Source organism: Pholcus phalangioides, unplaced genomic scaffold (assembly GCF_987345545.1).
Source record: "Pholcus phalangioides strain wild (caught in Gottingen) unplaced genomic scaffold, Ppha-v1.0 ptg000027l_1, whole genome shotgun sequence".
Lineage (NCBI taxonomy): Eukaryota > Metazoa > Arthropoda > Arachnida > Araneae > Pholcidae > Pholcus > Pholcus phalangioides.
Window position 1 is genome coordinate 2,769,692 of NW_028301617.1, and position 14,644 is coordinate 2,784,335.

At 40.1% G+C, this 14,644-nt stretch overlaps 1 protein-coding gene and 1 long non-coding RNA gene across 2 annotated transcripts; both read right to left on the minus strand.

Moving 5' to 3' along the window:
- Nucleotides 1-1,082: 1,082 nt before the first annotated feature.
- On the minus strand, nt 1,083-6,822 carry LOC149068066 (COP9 signalosome complex subunit 9). Its single transcript, XM_089251536.1, has 3 exons — nt 6,624-6,822; nt 4,046-4,118; nt 1,083-1,236 (listed from the first exon to the last, which is right to left on the minus strand). Exons 1-3 carry the CDS (start codon nt 6,693-6,695, stop codon nt 1,199-1,201), a joined length of 183 nt encoding a protein of 60 aa, XP_089107662.1. The 5' UTR covers nt 6,696-6,822; the 3' UTR covers nt 1,083-1,198.
- Nucleotides 6,823-8,826: 2,004 nt separating this feature from the next.
- Nucleotides 8,827-14,275, minus strand: LOC149068067 (uncharacterized). Its single transcript, XR_016195204.1, has 4 exons — nt 14,042-14,275; nt 11,245-11,301; nt 11,006-11,101; nt 8,827-9,181 (listed from the first exon to the last, which is right to left on the minus strand). It is a non-coding gene; the product is annotated as an uncharacterized LOC149068067 (long non-coding RNA).
- Between the last annotated feature and the right edge of the window lie 369 nt (nt 14,276-14,644).

Genomic DNA, 14,644 nt, shown 5'->3' on the forward strand with positions numbered 1-14,644 from the left:
CTTGTGATTTCTGACCACGAGGTCCTGATGACTGCTCTCCATTGTAGAGCTGAAACACGTCAACCAATTAAAATTTTATTTGTCTTAAAAGCATGTCAATATTTTTTATAAATTAAAACCAGGCAGTTCTAATTTTTGTGATTAAATTTTAAAGCAAGAGAATAAAAATTAAAAAATAACAGCTGAGAGAGAAGTGCAAAGAAATACGAGTGACAAGAAATTTGAGTGTCATTTCCTTCAGTAAACTCAAAGAACACACACACACACGGTCCTCTATCTTTAATAATAAATAACGTGATCCTCACATATTCCCAAGGGATCAGCATGATCCGTCCAGGGAATTTGTTAGTGTTAGTAAACATCCATGCCCGAACCAGGATTCGAACCCAGACCTGCACAGTGAGAAGCTAGTTCCCTAACTACTCGACTGCCAGGCGGCAATGAAGATTATAAGAATGGCTCTCTTTGTCATTCCACATTGGTTTTATCTTTCGCTTATTTCTGAAAATTTAATTTTAAAAGAAATTTTTTTAAAATCTTTTCTAAAGATTTTGGAAGCCTTTAATCTCTCACCATGACAGAATATTCTCGAGCTAAAACTTGCCATTATGAGGTGATTGTGATAAAAATTACTTTGTTTTAAATATTTTATGTTTCAGGAAATGAAAAAACTGATTTATATTTCATAATATAAACAAAATTAGTAAGACAAATAATTTAAATTTAAGAGAAAATGAATATTCTCTAATTTTTACATCCATATAATATTCTCCGGATTGAGATGACACACCCTAATCACATCCACAATCACATCTCTAATTATATCACACATGTGCCTCATCTTGTCTTCTCAAAGAAAACCAGGATATGTAAATAAAATGAACCATGCTTCTATTGCTAGTCTATCATAATTCATTGTGATTCACAAGCAAAGAAAACAAATTCTTGTCAGTGAAAGGATTGACCCGTTTTATTTGTATATTCCGATCCTCCTTGAGAAGACAACATCAAGACGGCACATACACAATCTTCAGACACTTAGAGACAATTTTCATGAAAATATAATTATCTATACAACAGGCTTTATGTTCTAGTTTTTAATCATGCGACACGAGTTATAGTACATATGAGATATTACAGGATTCATCGAGTACCAGAACTCAGCTGACAGTGGCAGCAATAACAGAAACAGGCAGGATTACGACAGATCGTCGTCATCAAACAAATCATCAAAATCTGTGAAACAAGAAAGAGATTTTGAAAAAAATCTTTAAAAATATGTACAGGCTATTTTTTTTCACCGTGTGTTATGGCAACATCTTAACATTCCAAGCAGAATCAAAAAACATGTTTCCTTAAGCACATGTCAAAGATAAATATCTGCTTTGAGAATAATCCCTTGATCTTTACTGGTTAAGAAATTTCAAGTTGAATTACGTAACAGCCGCAGCTGGATACTTCGTCATCTGCATTTTAATGTCTCACCCAATCATTATTGAATCACCCATGTCAAATTAATCAGAAAAATGCATTTCGCAACCCGACCCAGTTCCCCCAAAGCAGAATATACTGAAATATGCAGAACAATATGAAGAATTTTAAGGGAAGAGTAGACAACCACAGCCGGAACTAGATGGGGGGGGGGCACAGCAATTTCAAGTGGAAACAAAGGAAACCATCATAAAATTGTCAAATTTTGAAGTTGTGGAGGACACCAGAAATCCTAGTTAAAGCCCTGAGAAAACACTATTATGGGCATTTTCACCACAGAACATTTCCAGTCAGCCAAAAGGGCCCATTGCAGAACAATGCAAAACATTCTGCTTTGTGGCCCAGAGCACCAGACCCACCGACTTTCACTCCTAGTTGCAACCCTGGAATTGCTTAGGGAAATGGGGAAAGCCACCAATGGTGGGTCCATTTCACAGGGTCTGTGGAACGATATCTAATTTTTTAGTCATTGAATTCAGTGAATAGGTTTGTTAAAACAATAGCTGTGAACACAGGGCCGTCTTAAGAGCATCGATGGGGGAGGGAGGGGCTTTCGGATTTGCTGACTTTTGATGACAAGGGGGAGGGGGTTTTGAAGGTTGCTTACATCATCAACCACCCCTTTTTGAAGATATGAAATATTCTAAGCTGCTGACGAAATTGTGCTGACAGGGGGGGGGGGGTAAAAAATAGCTGAAAATCTGCTTGCGTAATACTTGAATGGCCCCTTATGGCCCTATCTCTTCACCCCACCCCCCCCCCCTAAATTTTTTTCACCATTACTGTTGTCAAGGTATAACTCAAAAAGAGTGAGGATGCACTCAATTCCATTTCAATTTCCATCATTCAAAATTTTTAAAAGTTTGGGTATCTAAACAAAGGGTTAGGCTGCTGCCCCTTACAGCCTGCCACCTGGGTTCACCGCACCCCTTGCACCCTCGCTTACAAGCCACCCCTTATAGACATATGCAGCGCAACTCCCAATAACAACCATCCCTGTTAACGGACACTTTTCTGATTCCCGGTCCCATGGAATAGGGCTTTAAGATATTTCACTCCCAGTTAGCAGACACTCTCGATAGCGGACAGTAAAATCAGGGGAGCTCTAATTTTTTTTCTTTGAAACTGTATAATTTATTAATTTTTATCTTATATCAGTACAACATTTTTTTTTGTATCTATTCTTTCTCCTTAATTTCTTCGAGATGTCCAATTATTGCTGCTTTGCTAGGCTGCGAGAGGTATTCCACATTCGAAATATGGTTTATACAAGGTTTATACTTTTTATCCAGAAAACATAATATTCATCAATTGAACATGTCGATCTGGAAATCATACACAAAATAATGCATCAAGCTGCTATGGAAAAAACAAAAGCTGTTACACAGCGAACTGTCAATCAAAACGGATAATGATGTGGTCAAACTAAGAAGCTAACCCCCGTTCCCCAGATGGTGCTGTGGGCAACTTTGCGGCCACTATCAATGCACATCGAGAACACTTATTCTTCAGCTGTTTTAATGTTTTCTACATTTTCCTCAAAATTCTTCCAGAAATTGTTCTGAGACACTCGTCTCAGCATATTCTGCTTTGAGGAGGGGGAAGAAGTACAAACATGTTCAATCATGATTCCGATATAACGCCAAGCTCACTATAATGACAGAGTTCTATGAAATAAATGGTGACTTTTAATTGGGTTTGTTAATATGTTTTTAAACGTATAAGGAGTTTTCAGGTAGGGGGGAAATATAGAATTTCCATTAATAAAAGCAAAATCACAGGAAATTTTTCCCTTTTGGGAAAAAACATGACAGTGCATTGTCAATCATCGACCAAGACAGTTTGAATTAACTATCATTACTACACTCAAATCACAGCAGCAAAAAAAAAAAAAATCACAGTTTGGCCAAAAAATACCAAAAACAGGACAGACAGACTGAATAGAATGTATGCTCAGGTCATTACAGACATGGATCATCTAGTCGGTTCGATTGTTGAGAGGCAAAACAGATGGCGCTATTTCTGGATAATGTAGTCGCTTGAGTGCCAAAACTTTGCCATTTCTTTGTGACTTGGCGCAATGGTGATAATTCATATTACATTTGAAGTAGTTCTGGGGAGGGGAAACAAAAGCGAAAACTTTTACGCTTTTTCTGGGTTAATTCTTTGGGAATAACTTTCTTCCTTCCCCCCCCCCCTCCCCACACACACACAAAATTAGGGACTTTTTGCAATCATCATTTAAATCCAATATATTTTAGAACTTTTTGGAAGTCTGCAAGATGGAGTAAAAATTCTGGAGACTTGGCAGCTATGCTGCCAGCTGACAATATATATAGCGCCTGAGTAACGTGGTGGTAAGGTGTTCGTCTACCACTGTAAAGGTTGCAAATTGAAACCCAAAGAAGAATATAGATACAATATTTTCTCTAATGAGCTTGAGGCAACCACCAGTAAATATATGGCACCTTCATTTCCAAAACAAGATATGGCCGGAATCTGTGTTTTGTGAAGTAGCCGAGACAATATATAATATATAGATCATATCACGTACCGTTGAAGAAATCTGCATGCACAGATTTCTCGTTCGCCGCTAAATCCATCAAGAGTCCGCTTGAGCCTCCTGCCTGATGAGAAAAAAAATTCACAAATTACAATCAACTTATTGCTTTGTTTACATTATCGAGAATTCTTTATTGTTGTGATCGTGGTTGTCAACAGCCATAAAAGTTGTTAACTTTATCAGAAGCAAGTTTTTGAATCAAATTTTTAAAAGATTTTATGTAAAAAAATATGCAACGGAATACGTCTAAAAAACACATGCAACGTGAATTTCATTTTATGTATCGCTCGCACGCACACATTTTTTTGCTCTTTGGAAACATCTATCTTCACGAATTTTATTCGACAATTGACGCCACTGATTGTCATTCATAAACAAATTTTGATAATGCAGGAAACGCGTCCACCTTTGGAAATATACCCAGTCTCTTGCAATTCTGCTTTAGGTCAACTTTACATTTTCTTTCTTTCAAACCGAGCCCAACTCAGGTCTATCACCATGGCCAATTTACTACCTAGTCAGTTATGTCAGAATGTATGTATGTATGTATACCTAACAGTCCGAGGTCTGAGTGCATCTAGTGTTGTGTCTGATTTTTTCAGTGCTGCCATCAGTGGTGTCGGAGCCGGGAGTGCATAGGTGCTCAAGCACCCACTGTCATTTGTAACATCATCTCGGCACCCCCAGAAAAGATTCAGAAATAAAAATTTTATGTCTCCTCAACTCAGAACCCACGGATTCTGATACCCTTACATATGAATGACCAAAAGAAGCTACCTGGGGACAGTGGCTTCAAAGCCGTAGGTGCTCCAGCACCCACGATAATTTATGGCATGGGTCTGAGCACCCTGAATCGATTCAGAAGTCAAACTTACTTATATAAAGATCAAGGTTATTTTATAAATAGATCTTTATATTCTTATATAAAGATCTGTTTGTAGGCCAGTTGCTCTCTGTGACGAGGCTTTTTAATGGGGGAGATCGGCTCACGTCTGCACCTTGAAGTTGGGAACCACAGAAAACACACTTCTACCGGCAACCACTGTGGCGCCAGTGGGGTTCGAACCCAGGACCTCGCAATGACACTGACCAGTCGACCACCGCAGAGGCGATCAGCATTACCCCATAAAAGTTTTGTAAACGATCGTTTAGAAAGCTTTTCTAGTGTGATGGCAACCTGAAACAAGTTTTCTGTGTATTTCAAAGGTGGCGAAGAAGAAACACATACTCATTATATGACTGTTTCGTAGTTTTTACTTTATTATATATTACATGTGTTTAAAATTACTTTTCAGAAGTGGGAGAGGGGGGGTCACAGCTATCTTCACTCTACTCACACAAGGGGTCCGTGGAACTAAAAAGTTGAGAACCCCTGCTCTAGACAATTATAGGCTTTCTAGTGATCCTTGTTTCGTTCCTATATAGGTACTTATTTATTAACGTAGGGAATTATTTATAATCCGGAGCTTATTTATGTTTATACAGTAATATTTTTTCTCGTGTTTTGTCTAGAAAGTGATATTTTTATTCCCTATCAATATGCTTGTTGGTTTCCATTATTGTTATTCAGTTTCCTATTCTGGCGATTTCCACACCCCCCCCCCCCCATGTCCATAGCATCCGACGGCCTTGGCGACTTTTTCACTTTTTCTCAAGCAATCGGACGTGTTCAGCGCTGGAAAAAATTTCACCAAAAATCATGTTGGATTATACTATAGCTGTTTCGACGCTGGTGTTCGAAACAACTGAAAATGACAATAAAATAGATAAGGACAGCATGTTAGCTTGAAAAAATTATTGTCGCCAAAGAAAATTTTTGAGAGCCAAAGCACCGAGGTAATCAGTTGGCGACAAAAAATAAGCACTGAATTACGCACAACACAGATTACAGAATCTTAGCTAGGGTCGTTACTACGTGTGTGTGTGTGTGTGTGGGCAGGGGGGGGGGGTTTAGAGGCCTGAGATTAAGGAAGGCGCAGAAAGCTAACCAGATGTATAAAGCTGAGGTCTTCAACATTTTCCTAGTCACGCGAGCACACAGTTATATCGTTCATCAAAAGAGGAGCACCCTTTCGGCAAGTTTGACGTACAAATGCATGAAATCAATATGATTTTAATCCTTGAATGCAATTTGCACAAGGTGCCTATTCGGGACGTTGGTTTAGTGCTAGCGAGCACGAAAGTCGAGCACTACGGGTGCTCGCGAGTGACGGGTTGAAGATGACTGGCATAAAGAAAAGCATCACAGCCTCTCTGGCCAGAGGATCCAACAGGTTAGAACGGGCCAAATGATTTTGTAGGTCTCTAATGTACACATGTTTGCACCAAAGGGGGGGGGGCCTCCCCACCTTCAAGTCTTCCTTAGAACCTACCTACAGCCAGGGCCGCAACTAGATGTTTGGTCACCCGGGGCAAGCGCGCATTTTGACGCCCCCTTGTAATGTTGAAGGAGAGGTTTCAGAATGAAATTTGCGCCCCCTCGGGGTCTAGCACACGGGGCACGAAACCCCCCCCCCCCCCTGCTTTCCCCCCTAGTTGCGGCCCTGCCTACAACAAATATTATTATTACCTCTTCCAAATCCATGTAAGGACCAGCACCTTCCGGAAACATTTCATCAGCAACAACAGCACAGGGTTTCATCTTGGTGTTTTAACACAAGTTGGATTCAAAGCCCAGACAAAATGACAAAATACAATACAATACAATAATAATTATACAGGGCTCTCGGCTAAAATGACAAAATCCGAATCCACAACAAACTGCGAGACGTTCCTGACTTGTACTTGCAATACTTGTGCTGCCATCTATTCTCAAAATCGTAGGTCAATCACGCTATAAACTGACCATTTTTCAAAACAATATACCGGACATCGAGGTTCTAAATACGGGAATTGCCAATTACCGCCGGAAATGGTGGCAAAAGTGAGAAAAACTTCCAACTGTTGCTGAAATTTCACTGCAAAATCACTAATGGAGGGAAATGAAGTACTTCTGCAAATCGCAGTGGATTAAAAATGATGCCACGAAAAAAAAACGTTTGAAAAAAAAGATGACAGATATGCGATATGAATATTCTTATTCACAGTAGAAATAATCGCAATATAATTGATGAGTTTGGAAGATAGTTTGGATCAAGGCCGTAGTGAGGGGAGAGGGACTCGAGGGTCTGGTCCCAACCCCGAAATGTAGAAAATGCCTAAAAAGGGGGGGGGAGGGGAGATTGTCAAATCGATTGTTCTATCCTTTTGGTCTCCTCTCCCCCCCCCCCCCGAAATGAAAGTGATCCCTGTCCGAACGAGATTTCTAGCCACGGGCTTGATTTGGATTCTTGACTTTAATAAAGAATAAAAATTCAAGTTGGTTTCGTTGAAAAAAAAGGGTCATTTTTACAACAACAAAAAAAGTCGGGATGGGCACGAAAATTTACGCGAAAATACGGGGATGTCACGGGAAATACTCGACGTATGGTCATCATACTCGTGCAGAAGTTTTTTTTTGCGGGGTTTTGGGATCAAGAAAGCTGAACAGTAAACAATGTGAATGAACCCTAGAAACAATGTGAATGAACTGAACTAGATGAAAGTTCGTTCGGTTCCCTAAAAACAAAGCCCATAAACCGAACTGGATACAACTAGAAGTTCAGTTATTTTCTCGGTTTACAAGGAGGCGACCAAAACAAGGAAGAAGCAGACGACAGGTGAAGAATTTCCATTATGTTTTCATTCAGTTTGGTTCCTTGCGAGAAAATCAGATAAACTGGATGGAACTAGAAGTTTAGTATTTTTCCGGGATTATAAGGAGACGTCCAAAACAAATATCTTCCGAAGTAGCAGACGAGAGGTGAAAAAATGACCATACGTCCCGTACGTTCTGGGATATTCCCGTATTTTCCACGTTATTTTGCCATTCCGACTCTTTTGTAAAAATTTCGTGTTTTCTCTGTATTTTGAACAAAGTCCACTTGAAATTTCCGCCGCTTCCTCAGATTACTCTTCTTTCGGAATTATCGTCTCTGTGTAATACTGTACCCACCACCACGGTCCCCACATCCTGTAGCATGACCAAAGGCTGGGATCTTTCGCGCGCCCCCCCCCCCACTTTCACGAGTCCCTTTGTGATAAATTCATACCGTGAGAAAAACTGATGAGAATCGTCTCGGGCTTCCAGGGCAGAAGCTTTGTCAGCTCAACCCATGACCCTCACATTCTGGGGCAAGGCCCCCTAGGCTGGAATCTTTGGCGAACCCCTAAGCCAAACTTTTTACGGGCCCTTCTGTAGTAAATTTATAGCAATGAAGAAACAAAAAAAGTAATGGTATTTGTCCCGGGCACCAGAGCTGGAACCCTCTCAGACCACCCTTGTCCCTTGTAGAAGCCATGCCCATCGCTTATAAGAATCACGTTTTGTTCAGCGAGATTGTGATGTTTTTAAAGTAATTTCTTGTTGAATATTTCAATTTCTAAAATTTTTAATTAGTTTAAGCCTCTACAGCATATCGTTGTTCTTAGACATCGTTCGTTGTCAGTGTAGACTGAATAAAATGTTACACACAGTAACTGTACCATTGTCATGATCCCCCCCCCAAGGGTGGGGCTGACTGGGCACCCAGCCACTTTATTGACTTTTGACGTCATTGTCGGCGATAATTGGCGATGTCCCGTATTAGGAATGGAAATTTACCGTATTCTTTGCTCGAAAAAATACAATGAGTGTGGAGTGGTAGGTGGATCAAATTGGTTCTGTGGCTTCCCGAATTCATTGAACTAAAAACTACATCAGAAAGTTGATTTATTGTTTATTTGATTCACAGTTCTACAAAATTACTTTGCTAATGTAGTTTGAAATGTCTTCTTTTTGAGATTTCAAAACGTCCAGACAGAATTACAGATGCTATTGATGCGAGGGAAGTGTCGAAAGTACGGAAGATGATGTGATCAGAAGACGGGAACAAAAAAGCGGCTGTATAGTCTCGTACCAGTACTTGAAAAATCCAATTGTCAGTATATTTTGTTCGATTGGGAGTGTCCTCATTTTGAAAATTCAGACTGATCTCCACGGGTAATCGGAGTCTCTTGCCAACATAGAAAAAAGATTGCTATTTGATGCAAAATCTGAGTAGCGGACGCCTAAAAGTAAAAAAAATAGAAATAAAATCAAATCTTTGTGTCCCCAAAATAACTGCATTGCTCTGTAAAAGTTAATTCAGACATCTAAAGCACAAAGGGGGTATACAGTATACCGTCTTCGAAAATTATGTAAATACAGTAGAACCTCTCTCTTGCGGACACCGGCGGGACAAAAAAAAATTCGTTCGTGAAAGGGGAAAACTCCCTGATTAACCGTTACTCAAGGGGTTTGAAATGTGTACTTTTATTATACACGGGGAAATTATTATTTGCCCGTGAAAGAGGAGTGACCGCAACTGAGAGGTGCAACAACAGAGGGATTTTACTGTATTCCTAATTTATCATTTATTCTATCATTGTCCTTTTTGCGCCTGTAAATAGTCATTATTATTGTTTCAGCTGTAAGGGGCTATGCGTAAATTTTCACAGGATAAGCAGAAGAAAAGAACTTGGGTGGCGTGTACGTCCTCTCCCAGGGGTCCTTTTGCTGGCGGCAGTGATTCCACGAATATTTCGGATCTCTTAGAGAAGATTATGCAACAAAACACTGAGCTCAAGGTCTTCGTAACCAACAAGCTGGAAGAATTCAAACAAGTGATCGATTTCAATAATGCTGTCATAAAAGATCTGAAGGACTCTACAGTTCAGCTACAGAACAAAAATGAGGAATTGCAATTAAGAAATGAGGATCTCGCAACCAAAAATATGGAGATTAAATCCGAAATGAGGAACCTGCAATATAACATTACGGAGTTGAAGCAATATTCATGGCGTACTAACAGGAAGATTACTAATGTCCCGGAATCAGAAAATGAGAATCTGTTTCAGATCCTATCTTTAATGGTCGTATCTAACATAATGGTCGCCCACCGTGTGCCTAGTATGAATAAAGACAAAACTAAACTGATTATCGTTCAATTCTCGTCCAAGCTGGAGCGCGATCAGGTGTTGAAGGAACTGAAAGATAAAAAAGTAAGTGCGGAAGAAATTTTATTACATTTGTTCCAATCGCAAGCGACCTTTGTCACCCGTCCGTTCTGAGAAAGAGTCTCTTCCGCCTCCTGGAAAATGTTTTCCTTAAATTCTCGTACGGTGACGAGTAGGAGCTCACCAGAATTAGGCTCTCTGGAGAACAGCACTTGCAAAATTTATAGAAGAGCTGTACTGTCCTCGAAAGACTGGTTATATTTGGAGGCGATGACTTTCGGAAGAAAACTCAACTCTGCCTCCACTGGAACTCTTACTTCGGTCTCCCGTTTGCGGAACGAATGCTCTACCCCTAAGCAAGGAAAAAAGATTTTTCACCTCGGAGCGTATATATATGCTGAATATCTTCACGAGCTATTAGTTGAATGCCATCGTCGTCGATGTCGGAACCATTCAACATATGTATATGCTCCAAGGAGAAAAAGTCCATCTGTTTCCGTAGCTTAGGGGTAGAGCATTCGCCCCACAAACGGGAGACCGAAGTAAGAGTTCCCGTGGAGGCATAGTTGAGTTTTTTCCTTAAGTCATCACCTCCAAATATAACCAGTCTTTCGAGGAATCTCGTATTAACAAGTGGAGAGGATATATTTCTCTGCATATAATGTATCTTCCTATAAATGTGAGATCGAACACAGAGGGTGAGAAGAGGAACTCTAAAAAAAATATTTTATCTATTGCATTTTTTTTCTTTTCTCCATCCTTTTTCTAACGTGCGGTTAGGTTGGGACAAGGCTACCAGATTTATCGCTGATTCGTTAAAAAGAGATAATCCCAATCTCTCGCAAAAACCTTGTACGTGAAACGGTTAATGATCAAAAAATTTGTACGAATACAAACCAGGTCGTTTTCGTTCAGGGACACTCGGTGAGGAAATCTCTCGTATCACTTTGATACACCCGCTGTCTGATTTCGTGTTCGGCATGTGATGAGTTTCTGAAAAAGAGACGAAATTTTAAGCAAATTTTGGCATAATTCATTGGGGGTGGGGGGTATTATTCACACTTGAGCGATGGAAATACATATGCTATGTAAGTAAATAGCAATATTTCGAGCACAAGTTACGCTTAAGTACTTACCCGATGACAGCGATAATCGGAGAACAGGTTCGCATAGGGGATTAATTGTCACGTACCCTGAATAAGAATACCAGAACTCATTAATCGATATCGAGAAACAGGTAATTATCTGATATTTGAAAAAAATATGAAATTTATAATCTTTAGACATATAATTTTTTTTCCTCAGAAAATATTAATTTTCGTAAATGAATCCGTTCGAGAGAGATTAAGAGGATCAAATCATATTTATAAAATCGAGACGAATTCCAGACATGTACTATCATTTGGCCTTTTACGAGAAAAAATATTCTTCGTACATGAAAAAAAAGCACTTGATTTTTTTTTCCTGAATGTGTGAGATCCCAAACTTACTTTACAAAACAAAAATTTCATTCATTTCAGCACTTCTATCAGTTTTAAATTTGGTTTTTTCGCCCGATTTCAAAGAAAGAATAAAGTTTACGTCTTTCTGTTTTCAATTTTAATGTTGTTTCTGCGGTCATGAAACAAACAAATTGTCATGTGGTCGGAAAACAAACAGGAAAGATTTTTTTTTTCCGAATATTATGCCGAGGTCTGATTTCGAAGAGAAAAGCCTACTAGTTTCAGCCGGGAATCGAACCCAGCCCTTTTCCAATCCGGATAAGTGCTGTTCATATAAACTGAAGAGCCAATAAAATTGGTACAGGCATGCGTATGCAAATAAAGAGATATGGAACCAATCAGAGTACGGCGCTGTGATCGGTAACGCCTATATAACACAACAAGTGTCTGGCATAGTTGTTAGATTGGTTACTGCTTCTACAATGGCATGTTATCGAGATTTAAGTGAGTTTGAACGTGGTGTTATAGTCGGCGAACGAGAGATGGGAACGACATAGCATCTCCGAGGTAGCGATGAAATTTGGATTTTCACGTACGACCATTTCACGAGTGTACCGTGAATATCGGGAATCCGGTAAAAAATTAAATCTACGACATCGCTGCGGCCGGAAAAAGATCATGCATGAACGGGACGACTGACGAGAATCATTAAACGTGACAGACGTGCAACTCTTCCGCAAATTGCTGCAGATTTCAATGCTGGGCCATCAACAAGTGTCAGCGTGCGAACCATTCAACGAAACATCATCGATATGGGCTTTCGGAGTCGAAGGCCCACTCGTGTACCCTTGATGACTGCACGACACAAAGCTTTACGCCTCGCCTGGGCCCGACGACACCGGCATTGAACTGTTGAGGACTGGAAACACGTTGCCTGGTCTGACGAGTCTCGGTTCCAATTGCATCCAGCTGATGGACGTGTACGGGTATGGAGACAACCTCATGAATCCATGGACCCTACATGTCAACAGGGGGACTGTTCAAGCTGGTGGAGGTACTGTGATGGTATGGGGCGTGTGCAATTGGCGTGATATGGGACCCCTGATACGTCTAGATACGACTCTGACGGGTGACAGGTACGTAAGCATCCTGTCTGATCACCTGCACACATTCATGTCCATTGTGCGTTCCGACGGACTTGGACAATTTCAGCAGGACAATGCGACACCCCACACGTCCAGAATTGCTACAAAGTGGCTCCCGGAACACTCTTCTGACTTTAGACACTTCCGCTGGCCACCAAAATCCCCAGACATGAACATTATTGAACATATCTGGGATGCCTTGCAACGTGCTGTTCGAAGAGATCTCCACCCCCCCCCTCTTACTCCTACGGATTTATGAACAGCCCTGAAGGATTCATGGTGTCAATTACCTCCAGCACTACTTCAGACATTAGTCGAGGCCATGCCACGTCGTGTTGCGACACTTCTGCGGGCTCGCGGGGGCCCTACACGATATTAGGCAGGTTGACCAGTTTTTTTGGCTCTTCAGTGTATATATATTACAGCTCTTTCTTATATTTTTTATTTCTTTCATACCGTACATGGTCCTGACTCTACCAGCAAAAATTCGCCGGTTTTAACCATTGCTCTCATTGGGAGCAGAATCACATGGGGGGGGGGGGGCTTTACTGTAATGTATATATTGCACATATTTACATACTTATACATATCGCAAAGAACATATGCTCTCAGTATATGTATGTATAAATACAAGCAATTTCTTTCCGAGAAATTTTCAGTTGCCAATCTTCAAAAAACATTTTAATTAACAGAAATTGATAAATACACCCTTAAAAGATATTATCATTCGACATTTAAATTTTTTTACGAAATATGTAATTACGAAATTTAAGTAAAAAATATTTTATTTACAAAAATTACAATATTAAAAATTTTTTAAGTCAGCTTGGGGGTGGATATCAGCCCCCCTAATGGTCGTTCTCCTGCGTACATGCCTCAGCCTACACGATGAGATTCGGTATTATGATTTTCGAAAGTAACTATACCAATACATAAGCTTTTTACTTCCAACTCAATGCATGGGCTTTCTGAACATCATCATCTTGCCGGTAGGGGGTCGCTATTAAAACGTCGAGACGGCCCTGAACAGAATCTATACAAAATCAGTAAACTGTAGCCCTGTTGCCCAGTGATCGACTGTGTTTATAAGATTTTTTGCTCACTATAAGTTTACTTAAAAAATAAATTCACACAAAAAAAGTAGAAAGGGTCTCGTTCCTGAATGGTTGCCCTGGATAAGACGGGGGGGGGGGGGGACGAGAAGAAAATATGGATCAAAGATGGAAAGGAGAGGGACTACGGGCATGAAAAAAAAAATGCCAGGGAACATTGGTTTCAAGTATGCAATGGGGAGCACAACAAGGGATGACGTGATAAATCAAACATACTGAAATGAATGTACTCACTACACATGACCATTGGTAGAAAAATGAACAGAACTAACGAAAGACGCAAATCTTTCTTCATTTCCAGGACTTTAGAAAAAGTGGACCTTATTGTTCCGAAGACAAACCAATAATGTTCGAATCACATGCGATTAAAATGCACAGTCGTGTATCTTCGATTTCGAAATTGTTTTTTCGGGTTTTCTCCTCATTTCCAAACAATTCTGAGAAAAACACTTGGTTTTCATCCGTCGCACGTTGCGACATTGAAGTTCGAGGCATTGTGAAATTGTTTCATTAAACAAAGAAAGGAATTAAGAAATTTGAAGGTTTTATTTCTCGATTAAGTAAGAGATTTTTCTTTCCCGTACATCAAGCTTAATTTGAAGGGCATAGGTCGTCGCACAATATTACAGTAGAATCCCGCTGATTCGAACTTATTGGGACCTGGACGTAAGGGCGTACGCAAGATCGACCTTTGAAGGTGTCACAAGGGGTGTGGGGGGGGAGGAACCAAGAGAAATCTCTTCCAGAAACATTTTGAGTTGCTAAACTCCAAAAAGTGCTTTAAATCAACAGAGATTAATAAATGTAGCGTAGAAATAAATGAATCGTCAGGTTTAA